At 34.7% G+C, this 21,400-nt stretch overlaps 1 protein-coding gene and 2 long non-coding RNA genes across 5 annotated transcripts; all 3 read left to right on the top strand.

Moving 5' to 3' along the window:
* The first annotated feature begins 3,848 nt into the window (after nucleotides 1–3,848).
* On the top strand, nucleotides 3,849–5,373 carry LOC141634447 (uncharacterized). Of its 3 annotated transcripts, none has more exons than XR_012539166.1 (4): nucleotides 3,849–3,972; nucleotides 4,573–4,692; nucleotides 4,799–4,900; nucleotides 5,014–5,373. It is a non-coding gene; the product is annotated as an uncharacterized LOC141634447 (long non-coding RNA). The 3 variants fall into 3 exon arrangements; XR_012539165.1 differs by having other exon boundaries at nucleotides 3,853–3,972; nucleotides 4,799–4,843; nucleotides 4,940–5,373; XR_012539164.1 differs by having other exon boundaries at nucleotides 3,858–3,972; nucleotides 4,799–4,843.
* An 8,801-nt stretch (nucleotides 5,374–14,174) lies between these two features.
* Nucleotides 14,175–15,767, top strand: LOC141632107 (uncharacterized). The gene is made up of 2 exons (XM_074444686.1): nucleotides 14,175–14,264; nucleotides 15,060–15,767. Exons 1-2 carry the CDS (start codon nucleotides 14,175–14,177, stop codon nucleotides 15,765–15,767), a joined length of 798 nt encoding a protein of 265 aa, XP_074300787.1.
* A 4,609-nt stretch (nucleotides 15,768–20,376) lies between these two features.
* On the top strand, nucleotides 20,377–21,126 carry LOC141634446 (uncharacterized). The gene is made up of 3 exons (XR_012539163.1): nucleotides 20,377–20,441; nucleotides 20,577–20,766; nucleotides 20,871–21,126. It is a non-coding gene; the product is annotated as an uncharacterized LOC141634446 (long non-coding RNA).
* Nucleotides 21,127–21,400: the final 274 nt, after the last annotated feature.

Here is a 21,400-nt window from a genome sequence, read left to right as displayed (position 1 = left end):
TAGCAATTTCCATATTGCGTCGGATGTCATAACTATGTTTAGTCGTCTAAAGAGCCTAGGTGCGTCTACGACTATTGCGTCAATTTTCATTTGTATGTGCTGGACTATAAGCGCATTTGTGGACATTTTGAATGGAACTGATGTTTATAATTGTTACACGGAATGGCACAAGGGTAAGGAGGGTTATGAAAAAAAAAATTGTGTTTCTATCTAGCACTTGTAGCAGGTCATTTATATAGGGGCGGAGTTGAATTGTTCAAGCTCTAAGGGCATCCACAATAGACAAACCTCACATGATACATCACCAATTTAACAAACCCTTTTAATAACAAACCCATACATAACAATAGACAAACCTTTTCAAGGTTCATACCATAGGACCCATATAAAATTATTCATTTCTTTCCCTCATATATATGTTGGATATATTTTGTCAAATTTTAAACATTAAAACAAATCCATCATCATAATTCAGTATTAGATTAAAAATTATATATATTAAGAAATTATGATTAATGATTTATGATAATTATAAAAATTGCCTCATAAAATCAATAATTAGTCTTCATTTCCTCCATATTTTTGCCAAATGTGATTTACCAAATCTAATTTATTGTATTAAACTACCATCAGATTTATGGTATCAAATTACCGTCAAATTAATGACAGTAAATTTATTAACTACCGTCTGATCAATATTGTACCAAATTTATTGTGAGACCGTCTTACACTAAATTTATCCGATTGACCATCTCACATTATATTTATTGAGAGAATGTCTCACATTAAATCTAATGTCAGACCGTCTCAAAATAAATTTATTACGATACCGTCTCACAATAAATTAGGTGCGAAAGTAAATTTATTGCGTGATCGTCTCACACAAATAAATTTGTTCCCACACTAAATGTAAATTAAGAAACCACAGTAATAGAAGTAGACCAAAATAAACAAACTTTTGGTACGTTTTACATGAGCATTCCAATTAGCATCATTAGTCTTTCACAAATTAGCGTTAGTCAACCATGGGTTAATGCAGTAGTATAATGTGAAAAATATAGCTGTTGCATGCAAAATAGCCGTTGCTTTATAATTGTAGGGGCCACTATTTGTCAGATTTTATGGACAACTCACTCAACAAACCCGTATACTATCTAGTAACCATTCCTATCAACAAACCTCAGCCCCTTTATCTAGCAATAAAAGGTTTGTTAACAAACCTTGACATGTCATCTTACAAACCTATGACAAATCTCTATTGCTAGTGGCTAACAATGTATATTACCAATGGTTTATTCACTTTTAGAAAAAAACACAATCTAATGGCCTAATTGGATGCCAGCTGTTGGTACTTATGAAAGGATATGAATTATTCATTCATAAAAATCTATGACTACTGCTCTCTCTTGGAAGGTGAGAAGTGGTGTATGCCATACATGTCCTTTTTATTCTATACTAGATTTTGTGTTCGTGCGTTACACGGGTTATAATATTGGTTGACCTTTTAATATTAACTAAAAAGGTAAGATATTGTGGATGACATGAACAGAAATGTGAAATTATTGTGGAATCAAATTTAATTTATCAACCTCTTTATTTCTAAAAAAATTTTCAATTTAAATTTTAAATTTTAAATTTTAAATTTAAATAATTATCTAATCAAAACTAATTTAATCCAGATAATTAATAATTGCATTAGCAATAATTATCCTCTTTATATATAGATAGAGTCCACATTGTACTTAAAATAAATATTAAGTCCAATTTTATTTAGCCTTGAATTTCATGCGTTTTTTTTCCTATATTGTCTTGATTTAGCAATTGGACAATAGTGTTATTATTGTATATTTTTGTCTAATTATAATTATTAACACGCCATAAAAAAATGAATCATACTTTAGTTTAAAGATACCAACTATATTATTATCAACAAAAATTGTGAAAATACACCCATGTATCAAGAAATCAGTTTATAGACATCAAAAATATTTAATTTTAAACAGAGGAAATAAAATAACGTTCTTTATTGCTTATAATAATATATATAATCATATTATGTCTTATCATTATTGTTTTTGATGATGGTCTTCTTCTTCAATTTATTGTTGTCGTCTTTTTGTTGCTTGTTTATTCCCAAAAGTGCCCTTCTCTTTATTATTGTTAGCAACCCATATAACTTCCTTGGTAGAAGGTTGATTATACCAAATTCCAACGTAACGATTTGTGGAATTAGGGGGCCGAAAAATCCAAAACTAAATATCTTTTTGCTTGAGACTAATATACCCGGGTCTTTAGGAATTCTACTGATGTTATACTGTCAACAACATGGCTGAATTCGAAACCGAAATGGAACATCAACATAACAACAGCAAGAAATTAACCAAAATATCAGCAACTAAAAAGAGGATACACTTTCTTAAAAGCTCCTTTTCCTAGAATTTCCTTATACTGAAAAAAAACCAAGTAAACCAATAAATTAAGATAAATTCCGATTTTACATAAAACAAATTGTACCCATTATTGTAGAACATACCACTAACAAACAAAAACAATATTAAATGCTAAAAAGTGAGTTATAATTCAAAATTGCTGCTCCCTCCGTCCCAAGTTTATAGCAAAAATGATTCTTTGAATCAAAACCTAGTTGATGAATCAATTAAAATCAAAGACCCAGGTGCCTAATTATGAAGAGAAGATCAAAATGATGACTAATTGGAATTGAATTTTGATCTAAAGGGTAATTAGAAAAGAGAGACGTGTGAATTAGGTTTCTGCAGATTAAGAAAGTGAGGATGTTATATCCTCAGTTGATAACATGCATGGTTTATATATATATATATAGAATTATGATCACATGAGTCCACCCTATCTTTTTGAGTCCGTGAGTCCATAATACAATATCACACTTTATATTAAACAATATCACAGCTTATATTCAAAAAAAAAAAAAAATTGGAAAAAATAAAATTTGAAAAAAAAAATTTGAAAAAAAAATTCCGAAAAAAAAAATTTGAAAAAACAAATTTGAAAAAAAATTTGAAAAAACAAATCCGTGATATTGTTTTGTATAGTGCGTGATATTGTTTTACGGACTCATGGACTCAAATATATAGGTGGACTCACCGGATCTTGCCTCTATATATATATATATATATATATATAGAGATTGAATCATGTGAGGCACCCTTCTTAGGGTGAGGCGGCTGAACCCATCCTAAACCGTCAGATCTAAAAATTATAAACTCACCAGATGATGCCACATGTCCCTCTATATTATCCTAACCAAAACACACATTTCATTTACGCCCTTTCTCTCTCTCTTCTAACTCATCTTCACTGAGCTCCATCTTCACTCCATCTTCGCCATTATCACCGAGCTTTTCGACCGCCATTATCACTAAGCTTCTCCACCGCTATTATGATCCGGTAATTTCGATCATCTATTTTTTCATTTCGATTACTTATTATTGCTGTTCATTACTTATATAATTTGATAAATTACTGATTTAATTTGATAAATTTTCGCTAAACTACTTTCATTACTTATTATCTTGTTCTTATGCGAGTTTTGATCATTTTGTAAGCATAATCGAGCGTGATGAGGTTCAAAGTGTAACCAATTATTAACTTGAATGATTTGCTCGTTCGTTTATTTATTTTTTTTTTTTTTAAATAATAAAGGATACCAATTCTCTAGAGAAGCGGAGGACTTACTCATTATGATTTCGTGGTGTTCATCCTTGCGACCGGAGGAGACACATTCATGAATACCCACTATCTGTTCCCGACTATCGATTTCTATGTAAGTAAGCACCATTTAGTGTGATATTTCACTTAAGGTTCAGGGTATAATGGATCTTAGAGTTACATTTTGCACTTGTAGATCGAAAGCGATGAAGATGTTTTATGGAAGGCTGATGTTCGAGAGACCAAAGCAGAAGTGGCAGAAAGGGGAATGAAGTTTATGAATTGGTTTGTTCTTTGTGCAACTTTTTTTGTTAAGTTTTTTATATTATAATGCTTCTGGAGAAGATAACATCCTCAGTGAAGCGTCTAAACATATAAAATGGAAGACCTAAATGATAAAAGAGGAGCTGCATACATAATTACTTATTAATGGTCGGGATTTTTGCAAAATGTCCGACTTGTAGTCTTGTAGAATAGCGAATTGTGTGACCGTTTGACCTTTGTGTTGTTGAAACTGATTTCGGAGGAGTTTATAATCGTTTTTTACTCATACTCTGTACATTCCTTTTTTTTTTTTTTTTTTTTTTTTTTTTTTTTTTGATAAGGTAATAAAACTAGATTGATTCTCTAAAGGTAAGAACAATCTATCTCATCCTTTCGAATGATAGAGGTAAGTTGAAGCCACCGGCTTTGAAACCACCTCGAAAGAGTAGGACATGAATGTCCAATAGAAGCCATAAAGTCGGCAACTTTGTTGGCTTCACGAAAGTTCAAGAAAACGTATCTGAATATAAGAAACCACTTGTACATGGAAAACCTAGGAAGTATGACAGTATGTAGTTTGCATGACTATTAACTATGCTTCATGCTTATCGCGTCACACAGGTTGTGGACCAGAAATGAGAAGGAAATAGCTGTTGTAACTCACAGTGGTTTTTTACAACATACTCTGAGTCAATTTGGAAATGACTGTCACCCTCTAATCAAGGATGATATCTGCAAACGGTTAGTTCTATTCCGTCCTCTCTTTTTCCACCGTGTATTATAACCAAGTTTCCAATACTTTCATTTTAAATTGAACGCTAATATCACACTGTTTTGACACTTGCAGGTTTGCAAATTGTGAGCTTCGTTCTATGGTGATCACTGATAGAAAGTGAGTTCAATATTACTTGTAATAAGTTGAAGGCGAAGCATTCAGACAAATTTTCAAGTAGACCCGGCATGCTAATCATTTCGTTTTTGGTTTCAGTATGACCCGGCATGCTAATCATTGGGAATGATAACTTATTTGGGTTACTTATAACAACATTCTTGCTGTTCCAGGTGATGCGGATTTGATTATCGAAGCAGACCTTAGCGTATGCGGCATTGACGGTGTTGGTGATTCTATATGCGGGTTGGCAGAATTCGAGTTTGATCTCGAGGAACCATATTATGTGACCATTGAAGGAGAACATTATGGCATCGAAATTTGCGCATCTTTTAAAGAGGCTGCCGACTGTACAAGTTGGAATCCGCTTTAGGACAGACCTTTTCTTTTTAAGTCGGAACTTGGAATTTAGGATTGTATTGTAATGGAATGTATTTATTTATGTAGAATGTAAGAATATATTATCACTTTGTGCGTGGAAATATTTATGTAGGATATATAATGTTATTTATTAATCACTTTGGTCCTGTGAATTTTTGCATTGACTGTTTTGATGAACCTATATACTGTAAATTTAAGACCGGAGGTCGGGTCTGACATTGCGTTGTTGAGTTCCCTACAGATCATCTTTGATTATTGAAGCAAAGCCAAGCCGCGTACAATAATTGGCATTGTGATGTCGTGAACTTATATTACGGTAAATTTAAGATTGATATATGTGTAAATTTAAGATTGAACTTATCTGATGCTGTATATGATCAATTGGTCTGCTGGAAATGAACTTATTTGTGCAAGTCATATTCCAAGTTTCACAAAACAACCTCTAAGATTCAGTGAACATGGTCTGAGATTCACAAAATAAGGTCTGAGATTCACCAAATAAGAAAAAGAGCAAAAAAGGTGATTTTAACCACTTATGATGACCAAGTTTCACAAAACAAGCTCTACGATTCACTGAACAAGCTCTGAGATTCACAAAACAAAGTCTCAGATTCACCTAATAAAGAAAAGAGCAAAATAGATGATTTTAACCACTTATGATGATCAAGTTTCACAAAACAAGCCTTAAGATTCACTGAATAAGGTATGAGATTCACAAAATAAGGCTTGAGATTCACCAAAAAAGGAAAAGAGCAAGAAACGTGATTTTAACCACTTATGATGACCAAGTTTCACAAAACAAGCTCTAAGATTCACTGAACAAGGTCTGAGATTCACAAAACAAAGTCTGAGATTCACCTAATAAAGAAAAGAGCAAAATAGGTGATTTTAACCACTTATGATGATCAAGTTTCACAAAACAAACCTTAAGATTCCTTTGAATAAAGTATGAGATTCACAAAATAAGGTCTGAGATTCACCAAATAAGGAAAAGAGCAAAAAACGTGATTTTAACCACTTATGATGACCATGTTTCACAAAATAAGCTCTAAGATTCACCGAACAAGGTCTGAGATTCACAAAACAAAGTCTGAGATTCACCTAATAAAGAAAAGGGCAAAATAGGTGATTTTTAACCACTTATGATAATCAAGTTTCACAAAACAAGTCTTGAGATTCACTGACTAAGGTATGAGATTCACAAAATAAGGAAAAGAGGAAAAAACGTGATTTTAACCACTTATGATGACCAAGTTTCACAAAACAAGTTCTAAGATTCAACGAACAAGGTCCGAGATTCACAAAACAAAGTCCGAGATTCACCTAATAAAGAAAAGAGCGAAATAGGTGATTTTAACCAATTATGATGATCAAGTTTCACAAAACAAGCCTTAAAGATTCACTGAATAAGGTATGAGATTCACAAAAAAAAAAAAAAAAAAAAAAATTCGGAAAAAAACTTTTTCGGAAAAAAAAATTCGAAAAAAAAAAATTTGAAAAAAAAAAATTCGAAAAAAAAAATTGAAAAAAAAAATTCGAAAAAAAAAATTTGAAAAAAAAAAATTTCGAAAAAAAAAAATTCGTGATATGGTATTGTATAGTGCGTGATATTGTTTTATGGACTCATGGACTCAAATATATAGGTGGACTCACCGGATCTTGCCTCACCATAATGAGGAATTTGGTGAGACCGGCCGCCTCGCCATAATGAGGTGCCTCACCGGATCCGGCCTCTATATATATATATATATATATATATATATATATATATACAGTAGAGATCCGGTGAGTCCAGGGTTTTAAATGAGTCCGTCCTACCATTTTAAACCGTCTGATCAAAATAATAGACGCATAGGATGAAGCCACGTTGCAGGTGCCACGTCAGTTGTAAGGGATGAACAAAACCGGCAAAGAAAGGGCGTTTCCAAATCTTTAATTTTTTTTCGTTCTCTCTCCTCTTCATTCATCCCACAACCGTTTTCCCCCAAAATACATCACGCAAAAACGATTTCTCTTCTTCGATTCAAGTTCTTACAATTCAATTATAGAAGATTTGCTTAACTATTGTTTATCCAATGTCGATTTTCTCCACTTAAGTGTAGCATAATTAACCGTTGAAAATCAGGTACATTTGTACCATTCGATTTATGTTTTACTTTTGCAATTTCGATTTTACGAAATCGATTTTCTCGCCCATAGCTATTTAGATTAGAGCTTTAATTTTTACAGATTTTAAATTTTTCTTACCTTTATAGGAATTGTGTGGTTTTTATTTGATTTAGAATGTTTATTTCTGCAATTTTGAGTTGATCGATATCCGAATGGCTTCGTACTCGCTCGCTTTAATTTGCAGAATGTTTGGTTCAAAAGAAATCATTGATAGCTATTTGTTAATTGCACATTTTAACTACGTTTCAGATAAATTGAATAATTCTGATGAATATATGTATACTTTGTTGACTAAAGTAAATTGTATTGAGTTATAGCTATTCGATTGTTTGGTGTATTGAGTAACAGATATAAGCCGTTATTGTAACACAACTTTGATGTTACTGTAACATATTTATTTTTTTCCCCCCATAAACCATGAGTTTTATCCTTATCACACACATTAACTATTATTGTAACACATATCTCCCGTAACTTTGATTGTTTGGTATATTGATGCAATTTTTCATTGTGTAGTTACTTGTTGGATTAGTCTTGTCTATTGTTCTTCTAGTTGGATTAGTCTTATACGCTTATCCTCATAGTTACACTATTTATGGTGTAACTATGTTACTTTAGTGGTGTAAGTGTGGTATAATAATGAGACAATTGTGTTATTCTGAATGCGAAACTATGTTTCTCTGTGCATCTGTTGAGTTTTTTCTTTAATTACTATCAAAACATATTATTAGAGTAATGTTACTCTAATGATTTAACTATGTTATAATAATCCTATAACTGTGTTATTATGTTAATAATATTACTATGTTCCAATCTAATAATGACGAAAATAGTTTATATAATGGGGATGTTGTTTTATTCTACTGTTTTAATTGCGTTATGATGAAATTAGCACAATAATCGGTAGAACTTGGCACAATCATTGATATATTGAATTCCGTATCTATTACAAAATTGGCGGTTGGTTTGTTTTCATTGTGTATTAAATCTGTTGATAGAAAAATTAGAATATAGTAGATTAGTTTAAAGGCTATGAAATTGCCACGTTATTACCTTTTCTACTGCGATGATTAATCATGAGGCTGATGTCGTTTATGAAGCTTCGTCTCTTAGATTGTAACAGGTTTAGTATACATCTGATGCACAATACACCTGTTTTCTCTTATTAATGTACGTAGTTCGATCTCAATGTATTATATATTTTCTGGCTTAATCAAGCTTTAAAATGTTCTTTACTTGAAACACTTACCTATTAGCTCAATTGGCAGAGTATCGTGCAATTGCATGAAGGATGTGGGTTCAAATCCCACATAGGTACCGAGTTAGAAATTGATGGTCGACTACATTGCATTGTTACAAGAAGTCTTGATGTTTAGTTGTATCAAATTTGCAAATTCTTATGTAGGTAATTGTGGCTAGTTATCTAAGTGCAAGTAAACGTTGTTTGAGCTGAAGAAAACTAATCCATTAAAGATATAATCACTCATCAGTTTTATGTAGGTGTCTCAAGTTAAGATGAAATGCAATTATTGTAATATGGAATAATTTTTATTATACTCGTAACATACAATAATTGTTATTGTAATATATGGATGTTATAGTAACATATTTGAGCTGTTATTGTAACATGGAATAATTGTTATTGTAACATACTCCGTATATAAGATGTTATCGAAACATAGAATCTGTTATTGTAACATATATGAGCTGTTATTGTGACATAGAATAGTTGTTATTGTATACACATATCGGTTTTTAACATATATTGTCGTTTCAGTAACACACTTTTTGATTAAAATCCATGATCATTGAAGACTTTAATCCATGATCATTGTTCACATCGGTAAATTCTATACCAATTAATATAATAGAACACTTGTAATGAACTCTTGGTATTAAAATGATGGTGAAATAACTATATTAGGCTATGTGGGACTTGAACCCACGTCATTGTGCAACTTTACACATCGCTCTACCGTTGAGCTAATAGCCTTTCTTTAAAAACGAACCACACTACCAAATCGAAGTTTGCGCTCAATCAATAAAAGCAATGCATCAAATTATACGAAATTAGATAACAGTTGCGGCTTCATTCATGAACTACAGAAAGACAAATCAAAGAACAAAGTTTATCTTTAAATCGCTCTAAAATCATTTCAGTCTTAAGGTGGTCATACTTGCCTTATCCTTACTCATGTTAAGTTCCTCCATAGATGCAACAGGAAATAATGTCAGAGTGCTTCTGCAGTAACGAACATAAACCAATGGTTATGTGGTAAGAATAAGTAAGACGAAACGCTAACATCTGTGACTTGTTTTTGAGCAAGGTGCCAATTTTGTAACTGTGTTTTCTGGAGATTGCCTCTCAGTTTTTGAAGCTCAACTCCATTCGACTCGATGACTTGGCTTAACAATGGTTAATGAAATTCATAGCGGATTCTGAATATTTGAACTACCAGAATCACCTAACTTAAACTAGCAGCAAATCATCAGAAATTAGTAAGCAATGTTAAAAAGATTAAAATAACACCACTATACAATTATTGTAACACGATTACACTATTAGTGTAACACAATAATACCATTAAAGTAACAAAGTTAAAGCACACGTGCAATGCACCGAAGAAAGCATCGATTTCGATATCGAACAAGTAGTCAAGCAAACTTGTGTAGTTATTATACTCTTGTCAGTACACTTTTGCACTATTATGCTATTATACGAAGCATATGATTAAAAGTCCACTAAATTATCAATTGATTTGATTATTCTTCATGTAGCAAGCAAAATTAGACGTTTCATAGGAGTATGGAGTATGAAAAACACATAAAATGATAGGAATGCACATAAAATGTTAGGGATATGGAGATTTGATCCACCATTAGCACAAACTCATTAATTATACGGAGGGATTGTAATTTACCTAAAGAAAAATTTATTAAATGTTAGAATATAAAGTTACAGACAATAGATCTCTCTTTGAGTATTTCTTGTCACAAGAACTACAAATTATGACGATTTAAATCGACATTGGCACATATTTCCGTATTACAATCTAATTGAAGGACAAAATAGAAAACATTGAAAGATATGAGCAATTCATTGAACGAAATAAAAGATAACATACACAAACACAAAACCTAATCACAAAACTGGCAAAATTGAATTAAGAGAAATGTCAGACCTAAATTTTCTTCTCTTAGCATCGATCTAGCTCCGTAAACATTGCACAATAACATGAGATAATGATTTGGAAGATCACACATATACAATAGAGCATAGGAAAGCGGCTCGAAGGAAACGAGATCCGGACAACGATTTTCCAGAGAGAGAAATTGAAGAGCGACAAATAAGTTAGAGAGAGAAATAATTTAGAACTAGAATGATCGAAACACGTTGGAGATGAGTCTTTATACTAGGTGAGAAAATTACAAAACTACCCTCAAACCCGCGCTCTATTTTGAGCCGTCAGATCTTGTTAATCTAATGGTCTAGATTGGTAGGACGGACTCACTCTAAGAAGCTAGACTCTCATGATCCTAACTCTATATATATATATATATATATATATATATATATAGAGTGAGCATCCCATGAGTCTAGCATCTTAGATGAGTCTAGCATATCAATAAGAACCGTTGGATCTTATTGATCCAACCGTCCTGATTATGACACGTGTGCTTATTTTAAAAAAAAAAAAAAAAAAAAAAAAAAAAACTAGGCGCTACTGATATATAAAGAACGACACATTCATTATTCATCATAAATTCACTTTCTTTTCTCTCTCTAAAACGCCTGTATCTCTCTGTACAAACCGCTTCACGTTCTTTTTCTTTGCGTTAATTCACTAAACCATAAATTTTTTCCGAAAATTTTATTACATCAAGCAAAATCGCATTAATCAAGTGAAGATCATTATTATATTTACTCGGAACAATCGTTTGAAGATGACGAAGAGGTATAAAATCGCTCTATTTCATTATATTGTTTTTAAACTTATTTCGCCACTTCATGTTGTTTCATTTTTATTATTGTTGTTATTGTTGTTGTTTTTAGTGTTGATTATACTATTTTTTCTTCAAATAAACACCGACTTAGGGTTCTTATTTTGCTCAAAGCAGGAAATTGATTTTTCCGCGAAAAATTAAGTTATTATTGTTGTTGTTGTTATTCTTGTTGTTGTTAGTCTTGATTATAGTGATTTGAAGCGTTTATTAATTGATCGAAGAAAGAAATTGAGTTTCGGTAAAAAATTAGGTTATTTCTTGTTGTTGTTGTTGTTGTTATTGTTGTTGTTGTTAGTCTCGATTATAGTGATTTGAAACGTTTATTAATTGATCGAAGAAAGAAATTGAGTTTTCAGTAAAAAAAATTAGGTTATTACAGTTCTTGTTGTTAATCTTTTTGTTTTGCTCGAAGAGAGTAAGCGATTTTCTGCGTTCTAGTTTTTCGCTTCAAAATTAGGGTTAATGATTTGTAATAAATGAGCAATTAATGTGTATTACCGTTCTGCTTTCGATTGAATTATTTGTTCGTCGTGTTGAGTTATTTGTGATTTGCAGGGAATTTTCATTTTCCTGAAGTTAATAAAATTTCTGAACAAATCTACAAGAATAACAATATTCTTTGTAAAACTGTCATAGTAAAAGTGTATCCCCTATCGTTTTAAAGAGTAGCAATTGCGTGAATAACGGTGTTCTTTGTAGTTTTATATTAAAACAATTGTTTGACAATCGTAACACTGTCTCATTCTCGTGAGGATACTATCATTCTTATTCTATTCCACATTCTTTCTAAGACTCGTCCACCATCATTCCTCTTGAAGTGTAATATTTGTAATTGTTTTAGTTTTAATGTTATTCTGTTTTGGTTTTTGATAAACAATCTCAGGAAAGCAGAGGTAGTACCGAAAAATCCGACGTCAAGTAAGAAGGCTAAAGTGGAAGCATCGGAAAAGACAATGAGCAAAAAGCGCCGACACGAAGCCTTCCAAACCGCCAAGACAAAAACGTCGAAGCATCTCATGCTGATCAGTATGTCCCTATAACTCTTCGTCGTCTTTGGTGATTTGCATGAAATGTCCCTTTTCCGAAATTAATAATATTTCTCAACAGATCTACATTGACAATGTTCTTGTTACACTATCGAGTAAAAGTGTATCCCCTATCCTTTTGAAGGGCAAAGCAATTGCTACATAATGTTGTTCTGTAATTTTATAACAAAACAATTGTTTGACAATATGTAACACTTTGTCTCATTCTATGAGGATACTATCATTCTTGTTCCATTCCACATTCTTTGTCAGACTCGTCCACCATCATTCTCGCTTGAGTTTAATAGTTGTAATTGTTTTAGTTTTAATGTTATTCTGTTTTGGTTTTTTGATAAACAATGTCGGAAAAAGGCACGTAGTAATCGAGAAATCTTGTCAGTAAGAAGGCTAAAGTGGAAGCTTCGGAAAAGACAAGCGAGCAAAAAGCGCCGACACGAAGCCTTCCAAAATGCCAAAGAACGAAAAACGTTGAAACATCTCATGCGGATCAAGTATGTCCCTATAACTCTTCGTTGTGTTGAGTTGTTAGTGATTTGCATGAAATGTCCCTTTTCCTGAAGTTTATAATATTTCTCAACATATATACATTAACAATGTTCTTTGTAACACGATACAAAGAATAAGCGTATACTACCCCTATCCTTTTAAAGAGCAAGACATCATTACCTATCGGTGTAGTAGTCGTAATTGATTTACTTTTAATCTTATTCGATTTTGATTTTGGAAAAACAATGTCGGGAAAGCGGAGGTGCCCGAGAAATCACCATGACGAAGAAGGCAAAAGTAGCAAAGATCGAGAAGACACCTAGCAAAAAGGTGCCAACACGAAGCCATCAAAACCAACAAAGACGAAGGAAGTCGAAGCATCTCATGCATCCGAGTATGTGTCTACAAATCTTTGCTCGACCGCAAGTCACTACTATTAGGGTTTATGATATATTGTCTCATTGTTACGGAAAAAAGAATCAATTGATCTTTAAAAAATTATTCGACCGCCATTATTCGTATTCCATTTGTCATTTCTTCAACGACTTGACTACCATCATTCCTTTTCAATTTAATTGTTGTCTTTTATATTGTTATTGTAAACTTCTGATTTTAATTTTTGAAAATAACAATGTCAGGAAAGAAGAGGTACCCGAGAAATCGGCTACCACTAAAAAGGCTAAAGTGGCCGCATCGGAGAAGCCACAGAGCAAAAAGGTGCCGACAGAGAACTTGCCAAAGCCGACTAAGAAGATGCAGACCGAAAAGCTTTCAAATCCTACAAATTTGAAAAGGCGACAAAGGTGCCTACAGAGAGTCTACGCCGAGCAACACCCGCTCCTTCAAAAAAGGTGCGGTGAAGGAAAGTAAGGTGCCTACTGAAAAGGTCCTTAAGCCACCAGCAGCAGTACCAAAGGAGCAGGCTGCGAATGTTCCGATCCAGCAAAGTAAAAAAGAAACCAATGTGACCAGGAAGAAGGCAGCAGAAAAGCCGTCGCATGATGTTCCAGTGTTGTTGAAGGAGCAATCGGTGCCCATTGAGAAGCAAGCAAGTGCACCTCCTCAAAAGGCAAAGAATCGTGCCAACGTCAAAGGCGCGACTAAGCAATCAAAATCGGTTGCAAAGGAGACAAAAGAAGAGGTGCCCAAAAAGTTTCAGTAACAAAGGGTCGGACAGAAAAACAAAGAACGGCCAAATCTGCAGAGTTGGTGGAGAAGAGGTGGCAAAGAAGGTGCCCAAACAAAAGATGGCGGAGAAGGTTGTACGAAAAAAGAAAGTTTCAGCGGCAAAAGAGCCAATAGCAGAAAAGCTAGTAAGCAAGAAAGAGAGCGTGAAGGTGTACGTAAAAAAAAGAAACCGACAAACGCAAAGTGCAAAAAAAAAGGCGAGAAACAAAGAAACCAAAGACGAGTAACAAAAAAGAGACCTAGAGATAAGCCCATGTCATCTGAAGATGAAAGTGATAGAGATTATGAGGTTTCGGATGACTCGAGCGTCAGCTCCAAAATGTTGAAGAGGGCTAAAACAGAGAAGAGACCAGCCAAGACGGTGGTGAAGAAATTTGAAAAAGAAGAGGTCTTAAAAAAGTATGTGTCTTTCTAGTTGCCAAAACTTGTATGTTTAAAGTTTCGGGTTTAGTTTCATTGTTACAAAGAACACCTATTGTAACATTTTTATATCTTTGTTTAAGTGCTACTGTAATGATGATGTCTTTGTAACATTGTCGATTATACTTGTTTGTTAATTGATCTTAGAAGGAAATTAATTTTCCATTAAAAAATTAGCTTGTTGCTGTTCTTCTTGTTATTGTTGTTGTTTGTGTCGATTATACTGATTCGTAATAAATTTATCCTAACTGTTTTGCTCGAAGTGAGTAATTGATTTTCTGCGTTCTAGTTTTTCGATTCAAAATTAGGGTTAATAATTTGTAATAAATGAGCAATTAATGTGTGTTACCGTTCTCCTTTCTACTGATTTATTTGTTCGTCGTGTTGAGTTGTTTAAAGTTTCAGTGTTACAGTAACAGCTTTACTGTATCCTTGTTTTGTTGCTTTCTTACTGCTGGTTTGTTGGCATAAAATAGTGTCACACTGTTTAAGCAGTGGTGCTAATTTACACTTCCTTAATACAGTCGGATAAATACCCAACTAAGTGCCGGGCCCAGTCGTTGGTTGATGTTATGAGCAAGTTTACCGTAAAGCAGAAGAAAGCCATTAAAGAAATTGGTTTTGGAGGACTATTGAAGATGAATATATCAGTAGTCCCTTCCGGGCTAACAGACTTGCTTGTTGAGGCTTTTGATTGCGACAGTTTGAAGGTTCATGTAACTGAAACAGAGGAGTTTGTGCTGTCACAGTATGATGTTCATGACCTATTTTTACTGCCGGTGAAGGGTAATAATGTGGTGCTGACCGCGACTGGTCGCGGATCCCATGCTGAGGACACTGAGTTAAAAAACAAATGGAGAAGGAAGTTCAACATCTCTACAGCACAGAACATCAAGCTAGATTTGGTGACTAGTTGGTTTAAGAATAACAAGGGTGCCTGCGGTGATGAGTTCAAGCAGATGTTCGTTCTTTATGCGCTCTCCACTTTTTTAGCGCCGACTCCAAATTATTCTGTTGATTTCAGACTGTTGAAGGCTGTGGACGATGTTGAAAAAATAAAAGGTTTTAATTGGTCAAAGTATGTCTATGAGAAGGTAGTAGAGGGCGTCAAGGGGTTGAAGACAGGAACGGTTAAGTGTCTTTGTGGGTGTATTGTGGTGCTGCTGTTGGCCTACATTCACCGGTTTGAGTTCCATGGCGAGGTACAACCAACTGACTTACCTCGATACTGACATTGGAATGAGATGAAAATCTTTCAAAAAGAGTCAAAGACGAAGGAAAGATTGGTTGTCTAGGAACTAATGAGATGTCGTAAATCGTCTATCCTATTTGCCTTGGCAAGGGATCCCAGTGAAGGTAATGTGGCATCGGTGTAATATCGTCACCGTAATATGGTCACTTTGTGATATCGTTATTGTAATGGCTTTTCTTGTAATAATATTATCTTTGTTACCTTACTATATTGTTAATTATTAATATTAATTACTAATTACTAATATGTTTCGTAAATATGATGGGCGAGAATCGATGAAGGTGAGGATGACGAGCCAGTTTTTCTTAAGAGTAATGAGGGAAGGGAGTACATCTTGATGGAGAAGCTTCCTGGCATTGAAACAGATGCCGAGTTGAAGGAAAAAGTAGCTGTTGATGTGAGTTATTTTTATAAATTTAATTGTCTGCAATTGTTACAACTCCCAAATCTGGTATCTAATTCATTTCTTTCTTTTTGGTTTATTGACTTAGGAGACCGAGCTGATGTTCTTTGATGTATAGGAGGGATTCCAACCTTGTTCACGAGAGATTTGCTCAGCGATTGAAGGTTTTCGAATCAAAGCGAGAAAGTAAATCACCACTAAAACCCGAATACCTTAAATATGCCGAAGATGTTGTGCGAAAGGTGAATCGTTGAAGAGGAGGGCGAATGACTTCCGGTATATACAAGGTCCAAAGTCGATAGGAAGTTGGAACCATTTCCAACGAGAGAAAAGTCCTAGGACAGTTAAATCGAGAATCCCTGGTAAAGGAAGTATTGAGCGATTTAAGTGAGCAACATCATGAAGAAGATGATGAAGAGGTTCATGACGAGGACAGGCAAGATGAGATGGAGGACGGAGTGGAAAGTGACGATGAGGACGGGACTGATGATGGCAACGATGATGACGGGACTGATGATGGCAATGATGATGACGGACCGATGATGCGAGAGGATGATGATGAGGACGGGGATGACGATGGCGGCGATGTTGAGAGTCGTCTTAAAAACAAGAGTCTTCAAGAGGGTGGCACGGACATAGATAACGATGAAGAAAGTGCCGATGAGGAGGAAGACGATGAAGAGGATGAAAAGGAAAAGGAGGATGAAGAGGAAGAAGACCAAGAGGACAAAGAGGAGGATGTAAAGGATCTTTGAAAGCCAATCTGGTGAAGGTAATAGATCGAGTAACGGTGTTATTCTTTGTTATTACTTTTAGTTATACTTTTACAATAACATCATTCTTTCGTAATATTTTATATATATTAATAGTTAGTAATATAATATTCAATTACTTACTTGTGATGCAGATGAAGAGGATGATGCAGAGGAAAAGGATGATGCAGATGAAGACGATGATGCAGATGAGGAGGATGAATCTGGCAAAGGTCAAGAGGATGACGGAGATGAAGAGGAGGAGGATGATAAAGAAGAAGAAAATGAAGACGACAAAGAGGGGAGTGGCGAGGATGATGAAGATGCATCTGATGAAGGTAATATAGTAACAATACTACAATAATCTAATCACTTGCACTAACATCTTTGTTATGATGATCATTTGTTATAGAGTTTTCATTTTACAAATAATTACTAATAATCAATTACTTTCCTTTTAGATGAAAACGATGATGTTGATGAATATGATGCATCAGGCGGGCAGGTGACAAAACAACTAGCGAGCAGAAGATGAATCTGGTGAAGGTAATAGTGTAATCTTTGTTATAGCCTTTTCATTATCGGGTGCTTTTTTAACAAACAATTTAGTAATATATTTTCATTCATTATCTGCTAGATGAGATGACAAGGCAGAGGCCGAAGGTGATGCATCAGCCACTGAAGATAACCCAACTAGTGAGGCGGTGAAGAGCCATCTCCGAAGGTAATTGAGGAATCTATTTAAACTCGTTGTATTACACGATGTAACACCGTTAGCATGTTATTCTTGTAACACGGTTATAGTAACAATGTTCCGTGACGTAGTTTTAAATGAAGTTTACGTTTATCTATTGTACCTTTTTTGGTTCAAAGAAAAATTGTTAATATATATTGAATCCAATTACCGTGACACGAGATGACGAGGAAGAGGCGGAGTTGATGAATCGTGCAAGCCGAAGACAACCCGACCAATGAGGCGGCTAAAGAAGGATCTCCGAAGGTAATAGAGAAATCTATTTGCACTCGTTGTATTAGCCGATGTAACATGTTAGCACTTTATTCTTTGTAACATCTTTATATAGTAATTTATTCGTGTCGTAGTTTTATCAGTTTACTGATGATATATATATATTCAATTATCGCTACACAGATGACAACGAAGAGGCGAAGATGATGCATCGGGCCAAGTCAAGAGAACCCAACGACTGAGGCAGCTGAAGAAGGATCTTCTGAAGGTAATTTTACAGTAACACTGTTAGTATAACTATGAGACATTGTTGATCCGAAAAACATTAGTAATTTATATTTAATTCAATTACTTGTGCCACAGATAACAAGGAAGAGGCCGATGATGATGCATCAGGCCAGGTTGTTGACCAACCAACCAGTGAGGGAAATGAAAAGGAAGATGACGATAAAGATGAAGAGGATGATGGGAATGAAAAACCAGATGAAGAGAACGATGATGATAAAGATGAAGACAATCTTTGGCGATAAAAACGAAGATAACAAAGAAGGAGGATGAAGCAACCGGTAATGAAGACGCCGATGGGAATGATGAAAAAGGCGAGGAAGGAGAAAAACCCGGTGAGGCCGATGATGAGACAGTTGGCGGCTTAAGAAGAACCAATAACTACTCGGGCATCGGTAGCGAGAAGATGACGCGATGATGAAGTTGATATTGTCGATGATTGCGTGATGAGATCTGTATGACAATTACGACGAAGATATGGCGACCACTATTTGTTACATGTCGAAACAATCAAGACCGGATGCGCGTGATGGATCCTCGCTACGGCCGCACAATCGAATGTGGCCTACCAGCTCGGATCTAACACTTGTGTCCAAGAGTATGATAAAACACAAGGAGATAATGGCGCCTATTCTTGAAGTTAGGAAAGAAACAATTGACTATTGTTTTATCGACGATGACGAGAACCTCTCAGATACGTGAGTACTTTATTTACTCTTGCACTGTGATAAACAAAACGTTTTACTTTGCAAGTGAATACTGTTTCATTTGAATAGTTATTCTTAAACTGTTACTCTATTAAAAGGTGTTGACTATTACATCTCATTGTCCAACAGGAAAGGCTTGTCTCGTATGGGAAGTATCACTTCATTCCAAGGGAAGATTTAACTTCATTGGCTCCTGGTGAGCTTATTTATATAATGGTCACTGAATGTTGGTCAATGTTTCTTTGAATGACCTCATCTCCGAAAGGTAGCAAGTGATACACCATTGAGGATCTTCATGGGCTTGGGTCAATCAGATGTTCTTGTAATAAATAAATTTTTATTCTTATTGATTTTGTGTTTCTATAATGTTTATTGACTTTGTATTTATATTTATTTTTGTAGGACGCATTAGCAACGATGGCTCTTGGAAAACCCATTCAAAACAGACATTTAGAAAGTGAAGTTTTGCTGTCCTTCACACAGTGGATCAAATACAACAAGAGTCCTTTGAATTTCGACCGTGATATGGTAAAACCACATTTCGTTTAATTTTTTTTTATTCTTATATAAGTAGAGTGTATAGAAATTCTGTTTAGCAATGATATATATCTGCTTAATTGCAGATATTCATTCCACTCATTCTGGAGGACCACTTTTTCTGTGCTTGCATAAATTTCATGTCAAAAACCGTTGACTACCTAGACAACAAACCCTTATATGCCAGATCCCGAAAAGCAAAAATGGCAAGAAATGCGGTAAGTTTCTCTACTTACGGTGACAATGTTATACCTTTAAATTTCCATTAATAAATTTGGCAATCATAGTTCTGAAGAACATAGATACGATATGAATGATTACTTTTTGTGCAGTGCAAATATCATGGGGAAAATGTTGTTAGAAATGCAAATTGCAAAAGGCTCCAAAGTGGAAAGTTTCCCACTTAAGAATGTGAAATTTAAATGGCGAGCACCGCAAAAACGTGGATTGTGGGGTTTTCATGATGATGCACATGGCTTTCTACACGGGGAAGGTTTTTGACTCGAGTGGGGATGAACGGAAAAGAATGTTGTACCGTGCTGAAATATGTGCAATACTTGTTCTTAGCGACTTGAATCAAGTACGAAAAGAGGTGCAAGGAAGGATATCAAAATTCAGGAATGAAAGGAACAGTGAAGGAAAAGTCGCGCAAAAAAGAAGAATTTGGAAGAGAAGAAGGAAAAAAAGGAAGAGGAAAAAAGGAAGAGGAAAAACAAAGAAGCCACGGGAAAAACAAAAGGGGAAGAGCCCAAACAGCTGAGGGTGAAGTCGGTTGCTTACAAGCATTCTCCTAGAGCAATTGGTGAAGATGAGGAGATAATATTTAAATTTCATAAAGATGATGTTATGGGATGTTCTCTAGGTGACGGTGAAATTGACGGTGATATATTCCTAGTCTCTGAATTTATGAGAGCAAATCGTAAAAGCTGCATCCAAAGACAACTAATCTGAGAAGGCACGTTCTTGATTATGCGTTTATGGATGATATCGACTTCCACAAAAGGTAAAATACTTGTTGTTACTGTGAAAGTGTTACTGTGACACTGTTTCTGTAAAACTGGTTTTTAAACACTGTTTATGTTACACTGTTTCTGCGAAAACTCTTGAGTAATCTGACTCTTATGGTTCCAGAATAAAGTGAGATCCTGGCTGCGTTTGGAGACAACAGGAGGTTGACAAGAGCTGATATACTCTCACTACGTCCTAGGAGTCACACAAATTGGATGGTATTTGAATGTTGGTCTCTACTCTTGAATTATGTCGAGAACAGCAAAAGAGGCACAAGGGCAGCAGGGCCAACCATACTTTACTTAGGACTAGGTCACATGGTAAGTTGCATCGGTGTTAAATGTCTGCTTCTGTTCAAGAACATATGATTCTTTTACAAGGGAAATCTAACCCTTACATTTTTTTTTTTTTTAAAAAACTACAGCATGCTCTACTGGCTGTGATGCAGGAGGATAGTGAACAGTCTGATATAAAGAACGAGTTGTTTGAAATTTGGGATAATTTCATCAACGCGAGCAAGGCAAATTACAGACTTGATGCCGAACTTATTTTTATACCTTGTTTGGCTGGCTATCACTACTTCTGTGTGTGTATTAATTTCCTCAACAAAGAGATTAGTGTGATCGACAGTCAATCGTATGCTAACTGGGAGTCTTCATTCACTTACGACATCGCAATGGCAGCAGTAAGTCCCCCGAGTTGTCGAATTGTATGTTTTACGATTTGATTTCAGATTTCGAGTTTGATTTCGATGTTACGATGTCATTATCGTAACGTTATTATGTTGTTTCGAGTGTTTCTTGTTACACCTATCTTTGTAACATTGTTGATTACATGATTTCTTAGTTGATAGTAAAAGGAAATTAATGTTACTTTTCGACAGGTAGGTTGCATGAGTGACTACCTGGACACAAAGGGCGACGTGAGGGTAACTGAAATGCTCCGCTATCCTGT

This window comes from Silene latifolia, chromosome Y, assembly GCF_048544455.1.
Source record: "Silene latifolia isolate original U9 population chromosome Y, ASM4854445v1, whole genome shotgun sequence".
NCBI lineage: Eukaryota > Viridiplantae > Streptophyta > Magnoliopsida > Caryophyllales > Caryophyllaceae > Silene > Silene latifolia.
Note: the sequence above shows the minus strand (reverse complement) of the source record. Positions and strands in the feature narration are given on the sequence as shown.

Bases quoted from the DNA above. Each gene is read 5' to 3' on its own strand.
- LOC141632107 (XM_074444686.1), top strand. From the start codon at position 14,175: ATGGCGGAGAAGGTTGTACGAAAAAAGAAAGTTTCAGCGGCAAAAGAG. The intron at 14,265-15,059 runs GTGTACGTAAAA...TCCTTAATACAG, and splicing joins GCAAGAAAGAGAGCGTGAAG to TCGGATAAATACCCAACTAA.